General features: G+C 39.0%; 1 protein-coding gene across 1 annotated transcript; it reads right to left on the bottom strand.

The window, feature by feature from the left end:
- Positions 1-2,292: 2,292 nt before the first annotated feature.
- Positions 2,293-22,887, bottom strand: SMARCE1 (SWI/SNF related, matrix associated, actin dependent regulator of chromatin, subfamily e, member 1). Its single transcript, XM_061174677.1, has 11 exons — positions 22,416-22,887; positions 20,362-20,413; positions 20,141-20,184; positions 17,101-17,205; positions 11,898-11,978; positions 9,832-9,963; positions 9,398-9,569; positions 6,025-6,197; positions 5,405-5,506; positions 4,535-4,745; positions 2,293-2,570 (listed from the first exon to the last, which is right to left on the bottom strand). The coding sequence occupies exons 2-11, from the start codon at positions 20,366-20,368 to the stop codon at positions 2,362-2,364; spliced, it is 1,236 nt and encodes a 411-aa protein (XP_061030660.1). The 5' UTR covers positions 20,369-20,413; positions 22,416-22,887; the 3' UTR covers positions 2,293-2,361.
- Positions 22,888-26,584: the final 3,697 nt, after the last annotated feature.

Here is a 26,584-nt window from a genome sequence, read left to right as displayed (position 1 = left end):
TGCTCCACAAGAAGAGAGGCCGCGATAGTGAGAGGCCCGCGCACCGCGATGAAGAGTGGCCCCCGCTTGCCACAACTGGAGAAAGCCCTCGCACAGAAACGAAGACCCAACACAGCCATAAATAAAAAATAAATAAACTCAAAGTTTAAAAAAAAAATTAAAAATGTAAGCCCTCAAACTTTACGCATTCATACTCAAAACAAATGCATTAAAAATCATGGCTATGTGGAGGAGTAAGGGGACTGAAAGTAGTTCAATCTATTTTACGGTTGAAACAGGCTCAGAGAGTTTAAGTGACATGCCCAATTCCTATAGGGATATGGAAAACAAAGACCTTGACTATATGCCACATTCTCAAAGAAACTAGGGAACAACTCAAACATTGGTGGTTTCTATGTTATCACTCTGACAAGAAGGTATTTTAATTCAATTTTCCCTCCCTGAGTTAAAAGCTGCCAAATCCCATCTTAAGTTTCGATCTGTTGCCATAGCATCATATGGGCAGGCTTGGTCTAGATATACTTGTTTTCCCTGTGCCATCTCCAGCTCAGCAAAAGAACCACTTCCATCCTCTTAAGATACTTCAGTACCAGGGTAATAATGTGACATCTTGATCTGGTACTGTTTTCCACCCATATTAACAACTTCTCTACCCAGTTTTGACAATGTACTGAAAAGGACATCCAGTTTGCTGGGGTTGCGATGGCTGAAGTTCTGAGCCCTACACCCAGAACTGATCAATCAGTTTTTGATTCAGAAAGAAACAGGAGAAACATCCCATGTGTTTTTAAGAAAAACAGGTACCAAGGGGTGTTTCCGCCCAACTTTGTTTCCTTTCCTCCTCTCACTCTCAGGAGACTGAAAGGAGTGGAGTCATCGTCACTGTGTGCCGTGAGCTCAGTAGCAGGGAATTCACTATAAATTTTGTCCATATAGAGAAGTTATCTACATGTAAGCACAGGGCTTACCTTTATTCATTTGGCCATGCTTTTTTTCAATGTAAAAAAAGTTTCTCATATGTGTATGTAGAAACTTATTACTTTACTTTTGGAGTCAAAGACCGTATGTGACATGACTACAATGTGAGGAAACTAATTTTCGCAAGTGTCTTGTACACATGAACTTACTACTTACAGCAGTTTACATAGTTGGGTGAGACAGGGCCTTATCTGAAGAGGCAAGTTCATAACAGCTGTGAGAGGCCACTCTCTACTGTCACTACATTATAATAACGAAGTTACAAGCTTGTGTTGCATAAAAATATTTAGTGCATTAAAAACACTGAGACTCTTTTTTCCATTTTTTTTATTACATTTGGACCTTTAAGAAACATATACCACCAGTTATACCACTGTTCAGTAAAAATCTATTCTAGTTTTTGGAACGCATATGTGTCACAAACTATCTTGCTTCTGGTCTCTAAGACTTTACTAAGAGTTTATCAAAAAGGTAGGCTCTGATCTATGGGATCCTGAGCCTCGAGGTTTTAAATGTTTTGATTATTGTAAAACAATTTCCAGTGGATGAACTTAATTCCCAGCTGTTTTTCTTCTAGAATGGGCTAATCATTTTGAAGTTACATCCTCCATTGCAAGAATATTCAATTCCTTCAGCTTTGTCATCTATTCTCTTTGGAAAATTTGGTAAAAAAGTAATTTTTCCCCCTTGTACAATAGGGATGAACTCACCAGAACATATCCAATATTAATTATAACAAAAGGCAGTATAGATAAGTGTGTATGTGTCATGTTCACTTTAATGACTATTTCATAAGCCAGTAACTAACTATGAAGACTATTTCTGGATCAATACAATCCAAGTGTGGCTGTAGGTACACTAAACACCTTAACACAACTCTTGGTATCTGACATTGATTCAAAATAAGAAAAGGGTAAGTGAACAAATACATACTCAGACGACTATGTTTTCAAGAAGCTACTCTCTGTGGAAGTAAACAGGAAAGGGGCCCTTCAGGAAGCTGTTGATGGGGACTGGAAAGGTTTAAAGCTATGGCTTTGGTAAGCACCCAAGTGAGCTGTAGGAAGGCATTTGTAAGAGTAGATTCTGCAGCATCAAAGGATAATTCTCTAAAAGAGGTGGGCATTTTCTCAATTAATTTAAATTCTGAGGCTTTCAACAGTTGAGGGCTAGAAACAAGATCCAAACAAAAGAACCATCTTCTTCCCGCTTAAGAAAGGTGACTGTGCCATTCAGCTCATGATGCTAAATGGTCCAAAAGCCTTTGGTGGTGTGATATGGACAAGAAAAAAAATTAATACACAAACTACATAACACCATTAAAACTCAAAAAACATTTTTTCATTTAAAAAAGTATTTAGAACACATAAAACAAGGCAACATTTATTCTTTTTTCCCGTCTTCTGGTACGGGGTCCGTTGGTGCTTCCTCCACGGTTGCACTGTTGCTCTCTGAGCCAGTGTTACTATCACTGGTCCCTTCCTCTGCCAGACTGTCCACCCCCTCCTGCCCACTCTCCTTGTCCTCAGGAGTAGACGTGCCTTCTTCACCATTCTGCTGGCTTTCCGTCGTTTCTTCAAGGCGTGTCTCCTCTGTAATCACACATTTGTCACTGTTAGTTCCAAGACAAACATTCCCTCTTCAACTTATGCTGACAGTCCAGAGCTGCAGCACCCGATGATAAGGCAGCCACTCACCACGTATGGCTACGAAGCACTTGATGTAAGCGAGTGTGACCGAGGAACTTTTAGCATGTTTAAAACAATTTGGGATTTGGAAACAATCTACTTTTTAACTGTAAATTTTGAAATCTAAATACAGATCAAGTATTTCTGCTGAAAATTTAGCTTCCAAATTTCGATGTGCTCTAAGTCTAAAAATACACATCGGATTTTGAAGACTTATTAAAATTAATTTCACTTAAAAAATTTCATTTAAAAAATGTCGGTAGTAGAAAATTTATAATTACACAGTGACTTATATTTCATTTCTATTGGACAGCGCTGTTGTGAAGTGCTTGGATTTAATGAGTGAGAAAGCAGGTATGGAAATGGTATAAGGCTGATATTTAAAGTACTTTGTTACAAGTCACGCTGGGCTGTTTTCTGTTATTGCTCTAATAGTCTTCAGAACAATTTTCTTCAGTTTTTTTTCTTCAGCTAGAAGGATGAAATCTGAGTAAAGACCCAGGCATGCTCTATTCATAGATGACAAAACAGAGGCAAGGTTGAGTATTCTAGCTGCAAAATGAGCCAAAGAACCATGCTCTAATCCTCAAGCTCTTGTTTTAACTACAAAATGTGTTCACGCTCCAAATCTGTTAAGATAAAAAACATGTTCACACAAAACAGAGAAAGGTTCAGATAATAAAACTTAAAATCTGACTATCTGAAATGTTAATCTGCTCAATTACATTCTGTAGAAATACCTGGTAAAGATACTATATTCTACTTAATGTTTTCCAGATGTCAAATCAGAAGTTGTCGGTGGAGCACCAAGTATGACTATGGTCCCTCTCACTTCTTGTAATGATGGTCCAGGGAGCCTTTGATTGTGCTTTCCATACTTTCAGCTCAGTTCTGTTTATTACACAGTGCACTGGGCAGGGTCAAAACAGTGCCAGAAAGTAGAGTGATCTCAAAATTTCAAGCAATAATCGATTTAATCAGTACTTCATGTAAGCTGTGTTACTGTTTGCCTTGAGGAATGCTTTTAATCAGGAAAATCAGTAGAACAGATGTATGAATTGTTCCAGGATGGGGTCAACAAATGCTTTCTATAAAGGCTAGATAGTAAATATTTCAGGTTTTGTGGGCCAGGTAGTCTCAGTTGCAACTACTCAACTATACTGTTGTAGCCCCAAAGCAGCCACAGACAATACGTAAATAAACGGTTCCAACAAAACTTTATTTACAAAAGCAGGTGGCAGGCAGGATTTGGCCTGCAGGTTTTATTTGCCTAACTCCGTTCTAGGACACCAGAGACGACACTGATCTTAAGAGCAATGACCACATCTTGTTTAAACAATTTTAGCAATAAAGGTTAAAATACTGAGTGCCAATATCATGTCAAGTGCAGTAATGATGATTTTATGTACATTTATCCTTGGGAACTCACTCTCAGAGGCAGGTACTAGAATACTTGCAAATGAGGAAACTGAAACTAAATAACTTACCCAAAGTCACAGCGCTAGCAAGTGGTGAAGCAGTATTAGACCCAGATCTGTCTGACTCCCGGGCCAGTATCCTTAACCATTAAACCACTATACTTTATATTCCCAGGAAATGACATGACTCAATCTGGGCAAATAACCAAGACCTCAAACAGCAAGACTAAAGACAACACACCACTGCTGTTTTGTACCAATACCAACATTTTAAGTGGACTCTACTATAAGAGATTAAGATTTGGAAAGAAATGGGTAGGTCATATGGAGAATAATTCAAGAGGCAAGATCAACAGAGTGACTTCTGAAAAGCACTGAGAAAGGAAAAGCAGAACTAAAGACAGCTGTAAAAACCCTCGACATTTACTTCGGTATCAACTGAAAGGTTACCTGTCTCCATCGGAATGCTCTCGTCTTCTTTCTTTTCTTCGGTCTTATTAGCTGCTGGCTCCTCCTCAGGAACAATACTGCTCTGGCTGCGCTCAGCTTGCTCTGCTGCCTCTTTCTCCCTTTCCTCCTGCCTTTTGCGAGCCTGTTCCTCGGCCTGTGCAATTTCAGCTGCAATTTTTTCCATATCCACTTCTACTTTCAAACCACACAACTAGCAGTCAGAAAACAGAACCCAAAAAACTCTCTTAGTAATGTTCTTTTCTTACAATCTCTGAACCAGAGAAATTGTTTTAAAAGTGGGTTTTCTTGGCTAAGAACTATATACATATATATGGCAGAAAAAAACATGGTTCCACGTCCTCTCTGAAGCTCTTGTGTCTACAGGAAAGTTGCCCTAGCACGCCACATAACATCAAGTATTACAGAACAGCTGGTGAGACAATGCTGAAAGTTCTGGATTATACTCAAAGCTTCCATTTTATATCTCAGGCGGCCAAACACTAGATTTACTTGTTTTCATACAAAGTGCAAACTGTGAACTACAGCTAATGGAGACATTTGATGAATAAACTGCAATGAAATGAAAATAATTCACAACTGCATGAGAGTTTAAATTAAAACCTCAGAGGGTTCTAGAGTCTAAGGCCTAGTACATATGTGTGTACTATATGATATTTCAAACCTATTGCAACTCTGCCAGAAAATGGAAATTATTTCATAAAGCAAAGACCTTGCCAGTTATAGCAAAGTTAACCCTGTTTCAAAGTGAACAATGTTCCATAAAAACACTGTTTTAGAAAAAAGAAAGAGGAAAAAAAAAAAAGTACCAGACACAGTGATAAAAGTATAGTTAACACATTAAATTTATACCCTTTTAAGTTCATTGTTAAATGAATCTGTGCTTTCCAGGAATTTCCTCTTCTTTTCTTGGTGTCGCTCCTCTATTTGAAGAAGTTCAGCTTCTAGTTTTCGCTATAAAACATAAGATCAGGTTTTGTTACTACTGAATTATTTTCTCTAAAGCAAATGTCAAACACAGAAAATATGTCTCAATTTTTTTAATGGTCCACACATTCTCATAGTGTGATAAATGTTTTGAATTTTTAATTTAAATTATTACATAATGTATCTAGCTAAGATTTTAAAAATATAAAATGCAGCATAGAGGGAATGACTGATTAATAAGTATATGTTGGAGAATACTGTTTCAGGCCTCAGCAATTTTTTGGAAAAAAAATATTTAGTACAACAGTAAGAGCTGACAGGATGTCTCAAAATTCTTAACGGATATGCTTTCCGTCAAAAGGCTCTACGTTACAGTTTTAATGACAAACTTGTTAAATCTCTGGGAAAGGTCTACTCCCTCTAGCCTCTTCCCTGAATCAGGAACAGGTCAGACTGAACATAAATATTTAACAGGCACACTGATGCATGGTATAGGATCAGGTCACCTGGCACCTGTGGCATAACAAAATGTTCTGTGACTCTACCTGATGAACCATTAAGGACTGGACCTGTCGTTTGAGGACCTGCATTCTAGCTGTTGTGACAACAGACCGAACGTCTGGCACCACACTCTCACTAAGGATTTCACTGATGAGGCGGTGGTTTCTCTGGAAACGGGCGGTAGCTGTATGCTTCATTGAAAAGCCATCATCATAATCTGGAACAAACAAAAGGATCTGGAAATTAGGTCACCAACTACCATCCTCAGGAGAGTGCAACAACGTTAACACTTAGTTACCAAGGAGCCATGGCCCTCACAGGTCTAACAGAATCTAAAATAAATCTTTAAGTTATGATGTGCATCTGGGAAGATTTGGCTGAAACACAAATGAAATACAACCATGTGTCTTTGGCCTGGAAATCAACATGAAGGCTGCACTGACAGCGAAACAGATTTTGCCAAATGTCTCACTTTTGGGGTAGTAATTTAAGGCTTTTACAACTGATGATACATACATAGGAACTGGGTGGTGTCTTCGTCACTGTAGCACTTTAAAGTAAGGAAAATGCCCACTGCAGAGAAAACATTATCTCTAGCAATATTCAGTTTCCCAGATGGGCATATATATTTTATAAGATTAAAATACCACTAAAGCCTTAAAAACATTTAATTCTAAATTGCACTTTTAATTTTTATCAATTTACACACATATACATTTGTTGCCAGTGTATCAAGGTATATTACATGCTGTTTTCATCCACTCAAGTGCATATACATATAGTATGGATCTGGTTTACAAGCTTATTAATAGCTATTACCTTTGCCCTATCACTACCAGTTTTTGACATATCTGCTATCAACCTGTGCTATTATTTACTTAATATTTTTATTTAAATCAACTTAAAAAAAAAAGCTTCCTCTTAAGCAATACACATTAAAACAAAAGTTCCTCTCTGAACCACCTAACCATCTTAGTGTGCCGTCAGAGGTGGGGGACCACACTTTAGGAAACTGCTACAAAGGCTCAAATTGTGCTGCTATGTCAGTTTAGCACATCCCTTAATTTTGGTGCTTAAGTAGTTTCTAAAACTCTTATTACCAGAAACACCACCGCTACGAACTGTTGTGCAAATTGCTTTTTGTTTCAAGTAATTTCTTTAGGATATACACTTCTGAAATTAAAATTACTGGAATAAAAGATACCATTAAAAAAAACTGTGACCTTTTTACTTCTTAAGAGAGAGTTTTTCATATTCACACTTAAGATTATATACATTTGTACTAGGTTATCCATCTAGGTTACCTTTCTTTTTCTTCTTTCATGTATATGTCCCCAGTGTTGACCACTGGACTGGTAGGGGAAATAAAAGTCTTAAAAATCTGGGCCTGTCTTTCTTTGCACTTTAGTTGTCTGATTTTTTTTTTTGGGGGGGGGGTGTAGGTTTATATTTTCTAATTCACCAGGTATTTACTTTATCTCATGAATATTCTCTTTCTAAAATGTCAGTTAAAAAAGACTTCACCGTCTTGTGTGGATAACTACGTATGTTTTGTAGGCCTTGTAGGTCTTCTTTGTTAAAGTGAGCAGCTGTTGTACCCGTGGATGTGCTGCCTTTCTCTTGGTTTTATGTACATTTCCACCCCCCAAGTCTTCCTCTTTCTACTCAGTTCTGAGGGATAAGGTCCAAGGTCTAAAGTCATTCTTATCCTGGTATCTTAACTATTACCATCCTTTCTTACTAGCAGCTCTAATATCCTATTTTAAACTTAAAAAACATAATGGGCAGAAGTCTGAGAAACAGAGAAAAGGACTCTCTTTGAAGACTGTTCCTAAGTGAAGCTCTTTCAGTCCTTCTCAGTGTTCCTGCTGTTACCTTTCACCTGTGAAAACTTCAACTGATTTCTACTTACGTCTTCTATGTTGCTAGCCTTTGTTTCCGATTATTACTGACCCCCATCCTTCCAATTATTTGTAGACTGGATCTTCTATTTTTTTTAGTTCTGTATATTTTCTTGCACTAATTATCCAATTCGAGCAACTGAAGTCTGCCTACACTAGTGTGTCTTTAGCACTGATGATTCTGCTTAACATGCTATATTGTTTCTATTCCCTATTCTATTTATTATATTTTGTATTTATGAGAATATTTGTCAATATCCCAGTCCTTTCTTTTAAAAACTCATTTTTGTTTTTCTCTTCTTTTAAGTATATCAGTTTATTCATGTCTTTAGGTGGTATTATTGCTTCCTTTCTTAAAGGTCTCTTCTTTAAGGTCTTACAAGCTTTTTCTTTGTTACTACTACTTCTTTAAAATGGGATCTTAAATTATTTTCTAGATGTTTTTGTTGCTTGTAGCTAGAGCTTCCAACCTTTTCCACATCATAGCAGTACACGAAGAAAATATTATTTGTATAGCATGCTTGCTATGTGGATGAGTATACTCACAGCTGGAGGTGGCTAGCTCTGAAGCTCCTTGCAGCTTCAGACCCTGCATGGCTACAGAGAACCAACCAGAGGTACAAAAGCATACCTGCAAACTCTTCATGGAATGCCAACTAGGAAGCTCTGCTCTGTGTGCGGGGGCATGCGCATGTATAAAGTTTGTAGGTGTGCACCCTCCTAAGTGTCATCATGAGTTGTATTTATAAATTCTAGCTGGATTTCTGAATTAACTAGAAAAGAAAGTTCATAATGCCTCTTCCCGCTCATTAACTTTCTCCCTTAAGAGCCTTTAACTCAGCCAATTTAGGGAACCAATAAGAAAGTAGAATATAACTTGAAGGCATTTAACTTTTTTTTTTTTTTAATTTATTTATTTTATTTATTTATTTTTGGCTGTGTTGGGTCTTCGTTTCTGTGCGAGGGCTTTCTCTAGTTGCGGCGAGTGGGGGCCACTCTTCATCGCGGTGCGCGGGCCTCTCACTGTCGCGGCCTCTCTTGTTGCGGAGCACAGGCTCCAGACGCGCAGGCTCAGTAGTTGTGGCTCACGGGCCCAGTTGCCCCGCGGCATGTGGGATCTTCCCAGACCAGGGCTCAAACCCGTGTCCCCTGCATTGGCAGGCAGATTCTCAACCACTGCGCCACCAGGGAAGCCCCATTTAACTTTTTAAAAGCAGTTGAGGTAAAATTCTGATTGTGACTAAAAAACCTTCCATGCATTCTGAGTACAAAGATTTTGATAAACGATAGGTAGTTTTTGCTATCTTCTACACTAAAAAGGGTATTTCTTTATCTTTGGGAAATTCACATACAAATATTAATCAAAATAATTATTCAGTTATTCAAAATATTGAAATGGCACTTAAATTATGCTTTGTTTTCCATTTAGAATAGGAAATAAAACTTAAGAGATTTCTCATATTTTAATTCTCAGAGAAAGCATAAACAAAGCCCCACTTTTTTTTTTTTTTTTTACCATCTGGATCTTCAGCAGGCTGAATGCTCATGTAAGGTTCTCCTTTCTCCATGCGAGACTGTCTCTGTCGACTTTCTTCCTCTAAAGCAGCTTCTGCACGACTTTTTGCATTTATGTAAGCAAGGTACGCGGGGGAATTATGATAGGCCTTCATAGATTCATTGTACTCTATCTGAAATGCAAATGTTTTCAGTTTTAGAATTGACATTTTGCAGGTTACAATGAATACTTACATTACCTCATTTGAATATCAAAAGACATGATAATTATCTCCTTTTTACAGACAAGGGATCTGAAGTCTTAGAGAAATTAAGTGACTTGACCCAGGCAGGCAATGCCTCAGCTGTCTGATTAGATCTTATGCTTCTTTTATAAATAATAAGGCAAATGTTCATGAATTTTATATTGTACCCATCTCTACAGTCCCATTCTACCTTTTCTGCTTCGTATTCGTTTAAATATTCTTGTTTTTCTTCATCAGTGAGATCTCGCCACATGCCACCAATAATCTTGCCAATCTCCCACAACTTTAGGTCAGGGTTGGAAGCCTTTACTTGGTCCCAGACCTTGAAAAGGACAAACAGTTGAGATTTCAGTATTGATGCCTAAAAATAAAGACCTTTAAAAATACTTTTTAATATAGAAACCTTCAATCATCAACAAAGGCAGAGGCAATAGTGTCAAATCCCCGTGTTCTCTTCAGCCTGCTGCAATAATTATTGAGTCCTCTGTCAGGTTACTTTAAGGCAGATCTCGGATATCTCCAATCACTGCAGACACTTATAATGAGCTAACTCAATAACAGAGTCTTATGTCTTTCTAAAAATTCACGAGAGTTTAGAAGGAATGTGGTTACTCTGCATAATAAAATACACCATATTGTCAAATATGTGTATAATAATTCTGACCAAAAATTTTAAAATTTCTGAATAGTGGTGAAAATCAATAAATGCTCTTGTCTTTAATAAAGATATCAGTTATACTTGTTATTTTAAGAGTAATGGAGGTTCATACCGTATGACCCATCAATCCCTCTACTGGGCATATACCCTGAGAAAACCATAATTCAAAGAGTCATGTACCACAAAGTTCATTGCAGCACTATTTACAATAGCCAGGACATGGAAGCAACTTAAGTGCCCATCGACAGATGAATGGATAAAGAAGATGTGGGGGCTTCCCTGGTGGCACAGCGGTTGAAAGTCTGCCTGCCAATGCAGGGGACATGGGTTCGAGCCCTGGTCTGGGAGGATCCCACATGCCGCGGAGCAACTGGGCCCGTGAGCCACAACTACTGAGCCTGCGCATCTGGAGCCTGTGCTCCGCAACAAGAGAGGCCGCGATAGTGAGAGGCCCGTGCACCGCGATGAAGAGTGGCCCCCGCTCGCCGCAACTAGAGAAAGCCCTCGCACAGAAACGAAGACCCAACACAGCCAAAAATAAATAAATTAAAAAAAAAAAAAAAAGATGTGGTACATATATACAATGGAATACTACTCAGCCATTAAAAGAAACGAAACTGAGTTATTTGTAGTGAGGTGGATGGACCTAGAGTCTGTCATACAGAGTGAAGTAAGTCAGAAAGAGAAAAAACAAATACCTTATGTTAACACATATATATGGAATCTTAAAAAAAAAAAAAAGGTTCTCATGAACCTAGGGGCAGGACAGGAATAAAGACGCACACATAGAGAATGGACTTGAGGAATGGGGAAGGGGAAGGGGAAGCTGGGACGCAGTGAGAGAGTGGCATGGACATGTATACACTACCAAATGTAAAACAGATAGCTAGTGGGAAGCAGCCGCATAGCACAGGGAGATCAGCTTGATGCTTTGTGACCACCTAGAGGGGTGCGATAGGGAGGGTGGGAGGGAGACGCAAGAGGGAGGGGATATGGGGATATATGTATATGTATAGCTGATTCACTTTGTTATACAGCAGAAACTAACACAACATTGTAAAGCAATTATACTCTAATAAAGATGTTAAAAAAACAAAAAACAAAAACAAAAAAAGAGTAATGGAGGTTCATCACCCAAAAAAAAAAAAAGAGGAAAAATTCAAGGAAGTATGAAGAAAATAAAAATTACCATAAGCTTATTGTTTAGAGATAACCATTGTCTTCTAGGCTTTTTTTAAATTCAAACTAACATGTATTTGCTATTATTTTTATAAAAATAAGATACTAGTAAATGTAGTGTTGCATTCCTTTTTTCACTAAACATGTTTCTCATGTCATTAAATATTCTCCAAAAGACTACATAAGTAACATTGGCTACATAACTTTGCTTTAAGTATTTTAACTGTTTATTTAATCAAGTTCTTGTTGGATTTTAGTTCTGGAATTCGGAAATCAGAACTGATTTCTTTAAAAACTGCAATTCTGTATCTTTTCCTCTGACTATGCACAAAAAAACTGGCTAAGCCAATCTGAAACCTGACATAAAGCCAAGAGCAAAGACAGCAGTGTTCACTCCTTTCTGGCTCCTGAGCACCTACCTTTCTGCTGTACCGCATGTAGGGCATCAGTGGCTTATCTGGTGGCTTTGGGGGTTTTGGAATCGTAATACCAGAGGATGCCTAGGAAAGAGTTAAATACGTTCATTACTCAATTGCAAGAAGTTCACCAGCAGACTGAAAAGAGAGTCCCTTAAAAAATGCTAATGCGCCTTTCTTCTACTCGTCCATGGATACAAGATTCTTATATTTTCTCCACTGAAAATAGCTATCACTGCAAATTCAGAAATGTTCACATCAGAAGAAAATAAAGAAAATGACTTTAGGCACATAATTTTTTAATACGTTACTTAGCAGTTTATTGCCACTGCTTTGACAACCTGGCTGTAAGAACAAATAAAATATTATACAATAATTCATACATCAAAAATATATGGTTATATATCAGATGTCCCACGTTTAGGACATTACCTGGCACCCTTTTATTTTACTTAATTTACCATTACACATACAGTCAACACTTGATTACCTCACCGGAAGCTGAACCCGTTCAGCACTTACCACACCTCATACTGCCTACAGAGGACTATTTACTATTTGCACCATTTCAGGAACGCACCTCCACATGAACAACCGCCACCACCGCAAACCCTATTTCCTAGGTTCAAAAATGGAAAACGAAAAAACCCTTCTTAGCTCCTTTATTATGACTAGAGATTTTACTTTTCTGAAGATTCTATGCCCATATCTAGTGTTTTTTTTTTTATAAAGGAGATCAGGAAGTGTGAACTGAAGTCATGCCTTTTTTTATTCCTAATCACAGTGGAGGAGTGAACAAGTTTACCAGGAACAGAGAAATGGCAGAAACAGGGCCTGATTAAGTTACTTTTGAGACCTTATATCAAGAAACTCCATTTAATTTTTTAAAAATGCTGGTTTTGTGGGGAAGACACATAAAGAAAGGGAAAGGAAAACAGAAGAAAAGGAGGCGAGGAGACTGAAAAATAGTTTTTAAAAAGGTAAAGAAGAAAGTGGGTGAGAGAAAGAAAAAAGGGAAAGAAAGAGGAGAGATTAGCTCTTTCTAAAAGCTAAATCTAGGCAAGATATCAAATAGCTCCCAGTGGGTACCCCACACATCTCCAATGAGGGAGTGCTGCTGCTGAACCTACTCTCATCTCTACACACATGGATGCATTTGATCAAGGCCCCAGAATCAAATCACGGCTGAATCACATTTGTTTCTCCCAAATTTCTGGGAGACTCCTGATACTGATCCTCCTTTCCAGGCTGGGGGGAAGAAGAGCCGGCTTCACTCTAATGACCAAAAGACAGGAATCAGCAAATTCTTGCAAGAAAACTAAGGTGCCATTTTGTTCCCTTGCCCTGATGTTGCTGTTGTGGTAAAACCGGAGGGAAACCCCTCCATTCTGGGCTGAGACCCCAATCAACCTTATTTTGCATGCAAGGGCTCCGGGAATAGTGTGTTGGTACCTGCTTCCACCACTTTCCAACAATGCTTCTTCTTCCTGTGAGGAGCGTCTCCCTCCCTCCCTCCATACTTGTCAATTAACTCGGCTTCCTCTCTGCTTCTTCACACATGAACTTATCAGAACGTATTTCTCCTCTGAAGCAGTATTTCCCTTCTTTCCACTCCTCCCACATATTCTTAGCACACCTCATGCTGATGCTCATGTAGATAGACTCTGTTTTTAGCCAGCAGTGGGCAACGGGGTGAAGTGAGCCATGGGGGATGGAAACTGTCAACAGTGGTGGTATGAACAGCCACTAGGAGATCTGTCTCAGGGCTGCAGGAGTTCTCTGGGCGGGGGGGGGGGGGGGGGATTTCTACAAAGCTAACCTTATGTCATGAATTCAGAGCATGAAACACAGAAAAGTCTGATTCTTCATAAAGTTATTAGAAAGCACTTCCAACTTATATCCAACACAAACCTTCAGAATTCCAAGAAGTGGGTTACAAATAAAGTTGGAATTGTGCCAATAATTGAAGTTGGTAGACCACTGTTAACAATTTTTTAAAAAAGAGGTAAAGAATTCTAAAACGTCTATGCTTTAATATGTGAAATTAAAACACTTTAAAAACAAATTACAGTAATATTTGCTCTTTGATATTTTTCAAAGAACTGTATTTTATAACGATGAATTTGCTTATTTCTCTTCTTTTCTCCAAAAGGAACATGTTGAGGTCATATTTTCATTACACTGACCAATTTACAAATACAAGGAAAACAAAACCAAACCCAAAACAATAACAACATAGTTAAATTCTAGCTGGTTTTCAGGATATTAAAGGTTTATATCACTAAACACCCCTAATTTATTAACCATCTCAAACAGATATCTTTCTACAATTTCTCAAACATTATTCTTTAAAAAAGAAAAAAGCAGCAGTCTGCACTGAACACAATTATAATCCCTGCTTTGCTATAATCCTCTAGTTTGAGGTATGAAACCTGCTGGCCCCTTTGTTAAATGGCCTGGTGGTTATGCTTTTGGAGGGCATGTCTCCTTTTTTAGTGGTTTCTTTCCTTGCTGCTATCAGGAAACCTACCTCTAGCAGCAACTGTCCATCTTTCCAACTGGCAATGAGTTGGGGGAAAACGACTAATTATGCTTGTTAAAACTGTGCTTACAATAGAGTAAGGTCCTGGGAATCTCCTATGAATAAAGCCCATGATTTTGTGACATTCTGGCTACTCAGAGATTTTTGTTGTTTCTTCCCATTTTTCAGCTGTTTCTCTGGTAGGATCTTATCTAAGGTTTTCTTCTGGGATGGAATTTCCATTAAAGCACAGAAATGAGTTACTTTTAACATTTTGTCTTGATCTGTTTTCACACCTGTACTTGAGAATGTTAATCATCATCTGATGAAGAACTGACCAGAAGTGAATTCCATCTCATAGCTACCATAAGCACTCCAAAAGGTTTCAACATGCTATATATAAAGTGTTTATTGTCTGAAAACCATTTGAGTGTACTGGAGTCATCGGGAAAACCAGATGTTCTGTGGACGCTACAAGAAGCTATTCATAGGGTGTCACCGAATCATTCCTTCAAATCAATGACTTAAGGCGATTTGCAGACAGTAATACCAAAGAGGAGCCCCCTCCCCACCAAAAAAACACATAGGTGAGGTCATCTTAAAGTAACAATTTTATAAAGGTCAAAATCAGATCTACTGAGTCCTAACAGAGCTTAAATTATACATATATAGTAGTATAAAACTTTAGGCATAACTAATTTTCATAGAGAATGATTCAGTGACCTGAGAGGTCACTAGAAGTTGAAGGGGCTGGGATTAACACAGGCTAAAAGCCTCCGCCTTTTCTAGGCTCTTCAAGATAAGTCTACAGAGCACTTTGATTACACTTCATTCTGGTGTTGAGAGAACAATAATACAAAGAAAACAACCACAAAGAACCAGAAGAGCAATGTTTCCATGCTCAACAGCCCTGCTATACTAATCTACCCTGAAGCTAGTGCCTACCCCCAAATACTGGGTTCTAACACCTGAAAGAAAGAATGGGGAGAAACAGATAACGTGCCGAGGCCCCGAGACAGTAACTGCACTTTCCTATTCCTAGTAAGTCTCCATTTAATGATCTCACTTTGTTAACAAAGAATCCCACAGATACATCCAAGTTAAGAACAAAATGCTTACAGAAACTGAAATACAAATGATTCTAATATTACAGTTACCACCATTTCTTTTCCATTAACATAGATAATCAAGAGCTGACTGTATAGAGCTATTAAAATGTAATCATTCTTTTGTTTACTGCCCATGAATAATTTTCTGTATTAACATGAATGGTCCAAAATCGATTCTACTCGTTTAAATTAAAATGTTCTTTACCATTTGATAACTTTGTGACCTGTTACACTTGTGAAACACATTCAGGCCAGGGAAAAACAAGTACCAATGCACATAAAAATTGTATGCATTGTGAAATGCATACATACACACACTTTGTCAGAATTCTTTTCAGATACCATGAGATATGCACGGCACATAAAACTTGATATGCTTATGAGGTACAAATTATGCAGGAACAATGAAAAATTTAGACAAACAAAACCTATCAAGCTAAGCAATATGCTTACCAAGATAGACATATAGTTTGATAGGTACAAGCTTTCTGCTCTAGCTTGACTACAGGGTGAGAGGGCTTTTTTGAAGTCACACTAATTGAATTACTTATGAATACAGCAAACAAAAACCAGGTATTAAAAAGTTTACAGCCATTCTGGGTTGTATAAATTCTCACCAATACCACATTCCAATGTATGTAGGTATTTGGCTTTTGGATTTATTATTTATTTTTGGTAAATCATTTTTACAGTTATTTGTTTCTTTGGTACCTAAACTTCCTTAAATGGACTTTAAGATGATTGTAAAATAAAAAGTCTTCTAACGGGAGGAACAATTCTCAGAGCTTTCTGAGATGTTCTTCCCAGGTTATAATCCTCAAATTTGGCTTGAATAAAATTCTCCAATTCTTTCTTAAAAAAAATAAAAAAAATAAAAATAAATAAAATAAAATAGAAAGTCTGAAGTACATCATCCAATTTTGGTATCTTAGGCTGATCATTTAAGTGAAACATCCTAAGTTTCAGAAATTATATCCTCTATCCTATGGATTATAAACGCACTTCTAACTGTAGATATCTATAGTCTGATAATTCAAATTAATTTCATTCAACTTTTGTTCTGCAATTCGTTGAAGTGACGTTATAATCTTTTTAATTAGAGAGAAATGAATCTCAGTTAGGTCAACTGTTAAATCCAAAAGACAAATTAATTATGTGCAGCAGTTCAAACTGTTAGGGCAGCTAGGCCTGTAAGCCCAGCCTTTATTAAGAAACTAAGGTCTTGAGCCTAATGCCAATTACCTTAAATGAAAGATACTCTTCATCTCAAAAAGGGCATCTTAACCATAGGAAATTCTAGGTTTGTCTACATATAGTATTAGCATTAAGTGCCCAAGGCTTTATCTCTACCAACCACCAAACAGAATAAATTCTTTTCTTCTATATACATATCCAGATCTCACTATTTTTTCATTTTTCAGTGTAAGATTGTACAATGAATATTTAAAATAGTCTAAAAGCCAGGTTAAATTTTTTTTTTAAATGGCTGTGCTGATGATTCAAAGGACCTAACTCTGAAGGCATTTCTGGTCAATTCCAGTTGTTTGCTGGATGCTGTAATAGTTGATTCTCCTACCGTGACCCGGCTGTTGGTGCCCGGGTTCCCTCCCAGCCTGTAGTTGTTGTAGGCGAGATGACTGTATGGATTGTATCCCACAAACCCTGGTGTGCTGGGCATTTGCTGATGGAAACAAATGAGACAAAAACACGAATGAGAAATGAGCTCAAACGAGGAAAACACAGAAATGAAAAATGATCTGCATATGGCATGCAAAAGCAACCTGATTTTAAACAAGCAATGATGTGTTGTAACTGTTCTTTTTCTTTCAGTGAAAAACCAGTCTGTATTTGTTTTTTTTTCCCTCTCTTTCTGTCTCTTTGCAGGGGCCAGTGGTGTTTGTGTGAGTGTGCATTTGTGTGCTTGTTTTTCGGGATAAGCAATACACTGAAGTGTCTCAAACATTCAGGGTTACTTTATGGTCAACAGTATGAAATAACAACTTAGCGACATATGTCTGAGATAGGAAAGCTTGAAATGTGATAAGCTAGGAGTCTGAGAACACTTTACATGCAAAACAAAACATGATTTATTTGACAGTTATGTGAATGCCGCCAATGTATTATCTACCAAAAACAAAAACAAGAAATGAATCACTTTCAAAGACAGCTTTAAATCATTTTATATAGTGTGAGAAATGAGAAGAGATTCAAATCAGGAAGTCAGAAGTTGTCAATAGAAAAGAACATATGTGGGATTCAACGGATGTCACATACATGATTTCAAAACAAAGACTTGTAAGAAATGCATGGATTTCATTCTGGGGGTACTGTCTGATCTTTTTAACCCATTCTTTTATAGGCTTTCTCTTCCATCTCTTCTTTGATCCATCTTCCACAGGTCAATCATGAAAAATTTCTGCATTTAGTTTTAATGTGAACTACTTTTCTAGTAGACAGACTTGAACTTTCTTTTCTTATCTAGTTTCCTGACAGCCCTAGCTCTTTCAAACCACAACTGCTCGTTGGAGCAACAGAATTCTTGGCTTTTGTAAATTATGTGTTGATGTGATCACAAATGGGCTCTTATATAGCAGTGCCCTTCGTGATTAATAAAATGACATCCAATGTTCACGAGAATCAAGGTATAATGCATAAAAAGGATGTAGCAAAGAGAGACCAAAAGTAAGGTATTTTACCTAATGAACCTCAATCAAAACAAGTGACAGTAATTTCATTTTAACATGCAATTGACAATACCAATGCTGAATTGTATAATGTAAAATAAACTTAACACATCCCAACTAAACTGTAGCTATTATAAACACAATTTTCTAAAACATGCCACTGCACATATCCTTAGTGTCCAAAAGAACGACAGTCAAGCAGATAATACACTTGATATTCTTTAGAAGAAAACTACTGATCAATTTCTAGTCTATGTAGTTATAGAAGACGCAAATCAAGCATACATAAGTAGGCAAAACACAGATGAAGTATCAAAGGCACAAAAGAAGTTTATATTACTTGGAGTGGTACATTTGGGTGGTAGTGGTGGGTGGAGGTGGTGATGGTGGTGGCAGAAGAAATGGAAAAAAAAGAAAGGAGGATAACTCATTTAATATCCATTCTGTTGGATGTCCTAACCCCTAGTCTTCTGTAGTTTATGTGTAAATGTGAAATTATAATGGTACAGAAGTATGACTAAAGAAAGGTAAAAATATCCCTTTCTACATTTAAGAAGTCATAGGGTTAGTTTCTGAGCTATTTTTATTATCTCAAAAAATCAAGTCTGTTTTCAAGATATTATATGCTATCAGAGGCAGTATTTGCGTCAAAATGACACCTTCAAAGTTGCATAAGCAATGATAATCACTATTCAACATTATGAGGCAGTAATGTAAGAAGATAAGGGAACTAAAAAAAAAAATCGAACTAAAATATTACAATTATACCGTTTCCAAAAATGAAGTACATGGTTAGCTCTTTGAGGTCAGGAATCTCTCAATTGTTCAACTCCACCTGTATAGCCATTAGCAGAGTGCCAAGGAGATGGTCGTAAGAAATGTTCTTTGATTTAAGAAAGGAAACAAACCAAACACAGGACTTTAAGATCTACCAGAAGTAACTTTAGAAACTGTATGTTATATAAATTGAGCTGAGAAGATGTGATACAGTACCTCTTTTTAAAAGCATCTTACTATGGAAAAATAAGTTGTTGATAAACATAACTAAAACATACTAGTAAATAAAACTAGTTTATCTAGTGGAGAAAACAAAATTACACAAGGACCTAATTAGTAAACTAGCCAGAAATTTAGGGGTAGGGAGTATGGAAGGAGGGCTAACAGCTTTAAAGAACTTCTTTTGTAGGATATGGTCAATGTTAACAGTGTTTTGTTTTTTGTTTTTAAATAAAAAAACAACAAGAAATCCATTTCAGCAAGGCCTGAATGGTTACTGTTAAAACTGTTTTGCGGATTGGCCAATTATTTTACATGCTGACCAAGCTGGGCCAGAACTTGCTGGGTGAAAAAAACTAGTTCACTACTATCATTTAGGCACTTTGAAACATATCAATTCTCAATCCAATAAAACATTACTTATGGAGTAAAGTGCAATGGCAGGATCTGACCCACAGATAATGAAATCCTTACTTGAACAGCTTGAAAATAAAGATTTACAATAAGTTATTATAGAACTGGAAGCTTTATTGTTTGATTTAACATGAAAATTATATACAGACAAGGAGAGAAAAATGTAACCAGTTGAAGGTTAGGCTTAAAAATAATAAATGCCACAATGAGCATTCATTTCATATTAACTTCCAAGACTCTTAATAGAGATTAACAAGAAAGAAATGTTAAACTTGTCACTTATTCCCAATTAAAAAAAGTACTGAGCATAGGAGGTTGGCATTTCAGTAGTATGTTTCTTTAAATGTTGGGGTTGGTTCAAGGTAAGATGCAGAGTTATTTTATTTAGTAGGAAGTGCTGTTTTTTAGCTGAATTTTTCATCCTGTTGCTGTGATGACTGAGTGACTGTCACTGGAAGACATCTGGGTTTTTGTATCAAGGCCAGACTTGGCTATTACATTAACAAGAAAATTAAAACTTACTGTTGCAGGAGCTGGGGTGGGAGGTGGGGCATAAGATGGTCTTTCTGTTTGAAAGAAAATAAATAACTTCTTGTAAACAACTGAGATATAATACTATGCAACAAAACTACCAATGGTCCTGTTTTGAAGAAAAAAAAAATGAGAGTATTTTGGAATTCCCATTTGCTAGGGCATTAGTCTCTTATTAATATAGATTGATAAATATAAAAAATGAAACTTACTTGACATTTTGGAAGATTAAGTTCTCAGTTCCTTAAGAATGAATCTGAGACACTAAAATAAAAAAAAGAAAAAAAAAGAAAAATAATCAAAACTCAGCAAGCATAAGAGAATGTTTTCCTAAAGAATAGGGTAGTTTAATTGGTATTTCTTAGTAAAATTACATTGTCTTCTAGTAATCCAGCCTTTTTAATATTTTACTAGTTCTTTAGGTCATTTGGTTGACCAGTATTAAATGACTAAAACAAATTACTGGGGATACTAGAAAGTAAAATTAAACATGTACTTGCAAGTTTTTTTGTTTTTTTGTTTTTGATACTGAGCCACCTCTTGCATGGAAAACGTTTTGCTGATGCCATGTAAACATTTAATCAGACTGATAAAAATACAGTGACAATAGAATGGGATGTATTGTCAGGGCCTACCTCAACAAGGCCTACCAGATACTGACAGCTCCCTCATCAGCCGCAGCTCTGCCTTCCTTTTAGGATAACAACTTCTACTAAAATGGAGCAGCATTTTATTCCTGGAGGCAGTGCAAAAGGTAATTGGTGTGATAATGAACTTTACATTCTCTTATAGTGGTAAACAGCTTTATAACTGCCGGGAATAAATTTTGAGAGTCTACCTGAAAAACTCTTATTACCCTTCTCAGCCCATTTCAAAATATGTCTCCTCAATGGAGCTTTCTTGACAAATTACCTGTGCGGAATTAATTGCTTCCTCATCTGTACTCCTATCCAATTTACACAGATCTATGCTATCGTATTATACCTGTTAATGTGGGTATATTGTGTGCTGCTTAGAAACAGGGACCATTTAATTTATTATTGTAGTCCCTGTACCTAGCTCAATTCTTTTTTTTTTTTTTCTAGCTCAATTCTTACTAACTTTTGTCCTAGTATTACTAGCTCACCACATGACTATACACAGGTGAGCTTGGTCCTTACCTCAATATACATCACACACTGTGTGTACAAAGAGACAAACATTCATTTTTAGAAATAAGGCAAATAACTTTTATGACTACTGGAGTACTTTCATCCAACATTATGTGAAACAAACATGATATTTTTGCTTCTGTTTTGCATTTTAAGGGAATTCCTGGAGCATTATGAATAAGAGGCCTGGTGCAGAACGAAATCGTTTATTTTCTCAATGGCCCAACCTGGGTCTCTCCCTCTCTCCTTAAGGAACAGGCAAGAAACCAGAGTCTGGTGCAGATTTCCTTCCTGCTCAAGTTCAGGTAGGCTGTCAACATCCACTAGGCCTTGCTGGGGGGAGCCCTGACATAACTGCCACAAGCTCCCTGATATGTCACACTTTATTGCTAATACTTTAAAATTACTGATCTCCTTTGCTATACTATAAATTCCAAGAGCGACCTTGTACATTTGTCCACCACCGGATGCATGCCCGGTGCCTGGCATAAAATCCTAAAGTATCTGTTGACTACCTTATACGGGACAGGCTTACTACTTACACCATCTGGTTTAACAGTCACAACTACCAACGAGATGTGTACTGCTACTCCCATTTTACAGAGAAAAAAGGGAGTCTCGGCGAGTGTAAGTAACGTGTCTAAAGACACATAGCCAGGAAGTGTCAGGGTTGGGTTTCAAACCCAGGTCAAACTGTTTCCGAGCTTCCGATCTTCACTCTAAGCCACACCACGAGTCCTCAGGTCGCTGCCTGAACCGAGGGGAAACCACGGGCTTGGCTTGCCCCAAGGGCTTCCTCTGAGGTCGTTTCCTTTTGGTTTGTGCGAAGGATGCACTTTCCCAGCGACTCTACTAAAGAGGAGTATGCAGAGGTGCTCTGACCAATTCCGCGGGGTTAGTGGAAGGGGCACATCTGGCCGCCCAGGAGCCCCAGATGGCACTCCCTCCCCACCCTCGCTCCGCTAGGCCTCAGAGAGGCCGCAACTGACCCCCGGCTCTGGCGCCGCGGCCAAGCCTGAACCCCAGCAACCCCCGGGGACTCGGGGTCGGGCCAAGCCGGGACCCCACGCCTCGCCACCCTCCCGACCCAGTCGAGCCCAGTCGGAAACACTCACCCGCGGGCAGAAAAAACGCCCGCAGCTCCGGCCTCGCTTCCCTTTGTCCTGCGCACGCCCCGCCCCTCGCGTCCGGAGCTTCCGCGCTCGCACTTTCAACACTCTTCTTAATTCCTTTCAAGGCCCCAACCGACTCTCTTTAGAAAAGTAAGTCTTCTAGTGGGGACGCGGTGGTGCTTAGTACAATCAAGGATTTTTTCAGGCCCCATACGTTTCTCAAAACTCCCCGAATTTGGGTAGTTTGCCAGCCGGGCGCCGATTCGTCACGGCGGAGAGGGCGGAGGTGGCCCGACCGCTGGGTAGGCCCAAACCCCGCGGCCGTTGAGGAGCGGGAGCAACGACGGGTGACGCGGCCGGAGGTGCGAGGCTGAGCCGAGGGGAGGTGGGAGCGCGGCCTCAGCTTCCCCGCGCGGGGCCGGAAGGCAGCGGGAAGCGCGCCGGCAGCTAGCCCCGGAACCACTGTGGCCACGAGGCCCGCGTGCCACTCCGGCCGGACTCAGGCCGCGCACTTCCCCGCCTCCGAGGGTTTTTTTTTTTTTTTCTCTTTCCTTCCGGTCTTTTTCTTTACTCTTTCCCTGGGAGCCGGAGTGTATACTTCGGTAAGCCGAGGATGGAGGCGTGGAGCGCGCGGTTCGCAGTTTCTGCCCTCCCGCGCGCCTCCCAGGGCTTCCTGCCTTAACGGCCGGGCAGGAGCCTTGGCGAAAGCAGCACGGACCTTTCCAGTTTTCCCAAGCGCGAGGCTAGTGTAATTGCCACAGGTTTCTGAGCCAAGGGCCGGAGATGTTAATCCCCTTGCCCCAGGTTGTGTGCTCTTGCAGCGCCGGGCAAGGGTCTCTGTCCCAGCGCGCCTTGGCTCATTCGGTTCTCTCCACCGGGAACGACTGTCCTTCACTTTTCAGCTTAAACTCATCTGTCCTTCCGGATCCAGCTCAAATTGTTTGTGATACCCTCCTGGAACTTTCCCCTTACCCCCCTTAATCCTTCCTCTGAACTCCCAAGATTCTTTGATAACTTTATTATGGTCTTTACCTGATATCGGACTGTTTGTCATTTTCAATGCAATATGAGAGCCATGAAAGCAAAGGTTAAGTCATCTGCATTGGTCCTCTTCGTATCGCCCGTGCCCAGTAAGGGCTTGACCCGTTGTTAGATGCTCAATAAATGTGTATTGAGGCAGGTTCTGGTCTAGTCCGGGGCTCTTTCCACTAAATCATGACTACGTTGGTTTACTAGATAGTAGCTTCTCCTTGGATATATAAACACCTGACCGATGTGGGACACTGTGGAGCGAGAAGGATCTGAAATTACTTGAAAACAGTGTTGACATTTAGGGTGACTGATCGAATTCTCCGGCTGCCCTTAGCCATCATCCTGGGTGTGCCAGCAGGGGCTAGGGCATCTCTAGAAGTCAGCAAAGCTGTCCAGCTGAACCCGCTGTCCAGTTCTTACACCTCCAATATTTTTATACTCATGATTAGAGATTAGTGAAGTTGAAGAGCATGTTAAAGGGAAAGACTAAAAAGGAGGTCATCAAAGGATAACGGGGCGCCTGAGTGGTGCTTGAGATAATGTACACGAAATTGCTTTTTTAAAATATATAAGCATCAGGGAATTCCCTGGCGGTCCAGTGGTTAGGATTCCGTGCTTCCACTGCAGGGGGCCCGGGTTCATCCCTGGTCGGGGAACTAAGATCCTGCAAGCCACGTAGAGGATCAAAAAAAAAAGAAAAAAAAAAAAAAAAGCTATATATATATGCACCAGAGACATGGATTAATGTAAGGTACACGAATGCCTCAGCAGGGAAGCCCAGTACCTTCTTTCTCTGGCTTTCATGGTGGGGGACTGGGCAAGTGCGGTGCCGGGGCAGGTGCTGGGTTGTGTCATCTCTAGGCAGTCTTCTGCAGAAAAGCTGAAGGTGCTGGATGTTAGGAACAAAGCACACTGTAGTGCGAACAGAGTGGCACAAAAATGGTGGAAAAGGAAAGGAGGGGATCTCGGAGGAGCAGTGACATCGATACACTTTCTCACCTCCTGGTCTTTACTCAGATGTCACCTTCTCAGTAGGTTTTTCCTGACCTATTTGAAACTGCATCTCATTCCCCAACCTCCATTCTGTTCAGGGTTTGTGCTTTGTTTTTTTCTACAGTATTTATCACCACCTAACATACTCTATTTGTTATGTGCTTATTTTGTTGTCTTTTTCTTCCCATCAGGATGAAAGCTCCTTGAGAGGGGAGGCTTTCGACATCTGGAGCAGTGCCCCTTCAGGTGCTCATATTTGTGGAGTGAATACATGAATGGCTATCTCATTTTCTTCCCTTTGGCTCCTTCTGTGCTCCGAAGATTTGCAAAATTAAGAAAGGAGGAATATAGGCAAGATATAAGAGAGAAAGCCCTAGAGATTAAGACCAAAGAGTGGATTCAACTTACACTGAGTTGCTGTTGATTTTTCCCCAAGCAAACATCAGGACATATGATCTTGCATGGGCAGAGATATTTATGGGAACCGCAGAACAGACTTTTGGAATGGTGATTATTCCTGGAAAACATGGTATGCATCATTAACATGACTGTTCAGCTATATGTAACTGTGAAGTCGTTGGGAGCCCTCGCAGGCGCCTTACGGTAAACCACAGTGATAGTCTTAGGACCAAGTAGTTTAGTTTTCTTTCTGGCAGCAAGATTCAGGAACTTGGCCTGCTTTCCTCTCTGACACTGCTCATACTTCCTTGAGATTCTTCTTCCCCCCCTCCAAGCAGGGAAGTCAAAACTAGTAAGTGATTAAGCTGGGATTGAAGCCCAGGTCTCTTTGATTTCTTTCTATAGTACTGTGGGAAGAAGCTGGGAGGGAGACAATTAGGGGTAGAATGAGAACCATGACTGGGAAGGAAGAAAGAGGAGAAAATGGGAGAGAACAAGGAAAAACCCATAGTCCTTGGACACCTAGTAGTCTGTGTGAATTGGTTCTAGGAGGTTTATTCCTTTATAACGCTTTAAAATTGTACACAATTTTTAGATGCTTTTTTTTTTTTTTTTAACCCCCAGATAGAGGGTTTGGAGTTTAACAGATTTTCAAAGAGCTCTGTGACTCAAAAAAGATTTTGAACCAAACACTGAACCAGGCAGTTTGTCTGTAGTTTGTTCTAATGAAGCTTTTTTCAATGGATTTTTTCCCCCTTAAAATAGGGAAAGGGAGAACAGAACTCTGTCTGAGCCAAATAGCTTATAAAGTCTGGATATTAAAAAAAAAAAAAATTCTGGCTATAGGAAAAATGGTGAAATAAGCTAGTTTTCTCAGCCGTTTCTGTGAAGGCAGAAGTTATGGCTATTCAGTTGCTGTCACTAGAAATTGTTGTGAAATATTGAAGCCCAGAAGATTTCCAGGTCTGAGTGATTCACGATGTTTTGTAGACTTCGACAAAGTATGGTTTGTTTTTACAGCCTTCTGCATTACCTTCAAAATACCTGGTGATTTGGGACATGAACTTTGACACATGGTGTGGAAAAGGATGAAAGTGTTTGAAAACAGAATGGTCCTGGAGAACCTGGGGTATGGTCTGTCATCCACAGGCCTTATTTGAGGGTCCAGGGCAGGTGACAGCAAACTGCAGGTGCAGGCCAGAACTGGGCTGCCTCCTGTTTTTGTAGTTTTATTAGGACACAGCCATGCCCACTTATTTACATATTATTTATGTAACAGCTGCTTTCAGCTATAAGGGCAGAGTGGTATAGTTGCTACAGGGATTGTATGGCGCGAAAAACCTAAAATAATTGCTATGTGGGCTTTTACAAAGTTTGCCAATCCTGCTCTAGGGTCTGAGTGGGTGAGGGAAACTGGAAAAGGCTTGAACTGGTTTGCACATACACCTTATTTCAAAATATTTCTTTGTAGTATGCCCATGAATGTTGGCAATCTATGTGTACATGATGGCCATAACTTATAAATGTAGAACCAAATTCTACCCTGTGCACAGACTTTCATTTCATGTGTTGCTAATTTGAGTAATGTGTGTATGCATATTATTTAACTGAAGTTTATTTTTTGGCCCATGTACCATAACATGATTCCATTGGAAACTTTCAAATTATTTTAAACTTTTTTTTTTTTTTTTTAACTTTGGAGAATATTTTGTACTTTAAACTATCATGGTAGAACAGTTCATATTGGG

The sequence above is a fragment of the Eubalaena glacialis genome, chromosome 19 (assembly GCF_028564815.1).
Source record: "Eubalaena glacialis isolate mEubGla1 chromosome 19, mEubGla1.1.hap2.+ XY, whole genome shotgun sequence".
Lineage (NCBI taxonomy): Eukaryota > Metazoa > Chordata > Mammalia > Artiodactyla > Balaenidae > Eubalaena > Eubalaena glacialis.
The sequence above is the reverse complement of the archived record's forward strand: the minus strand, read 5'-3'. Positions and strand labels throughout refer to the sequence as shown.

Bases quoted from the DNA above. Each gene is read 5' to 3' on its own strand.
- SMARCE1 (XM_061174677.1), bottom strand. The intron at 9,570-9,831 runs GTAGAATGGGAC...TTTGCATTTCAG, and splicing joins ACGAATACGAAGCAGAAAAG to ATAGAGTACAATGAATCTAT. The intron at 5,507-6,024 runs GTAGAGTCACAG...TATGTTTTATAG, and splicing joins AGTCCTTAATGGTTCATCAG to CGAAAACTAGAAGCTGAACT.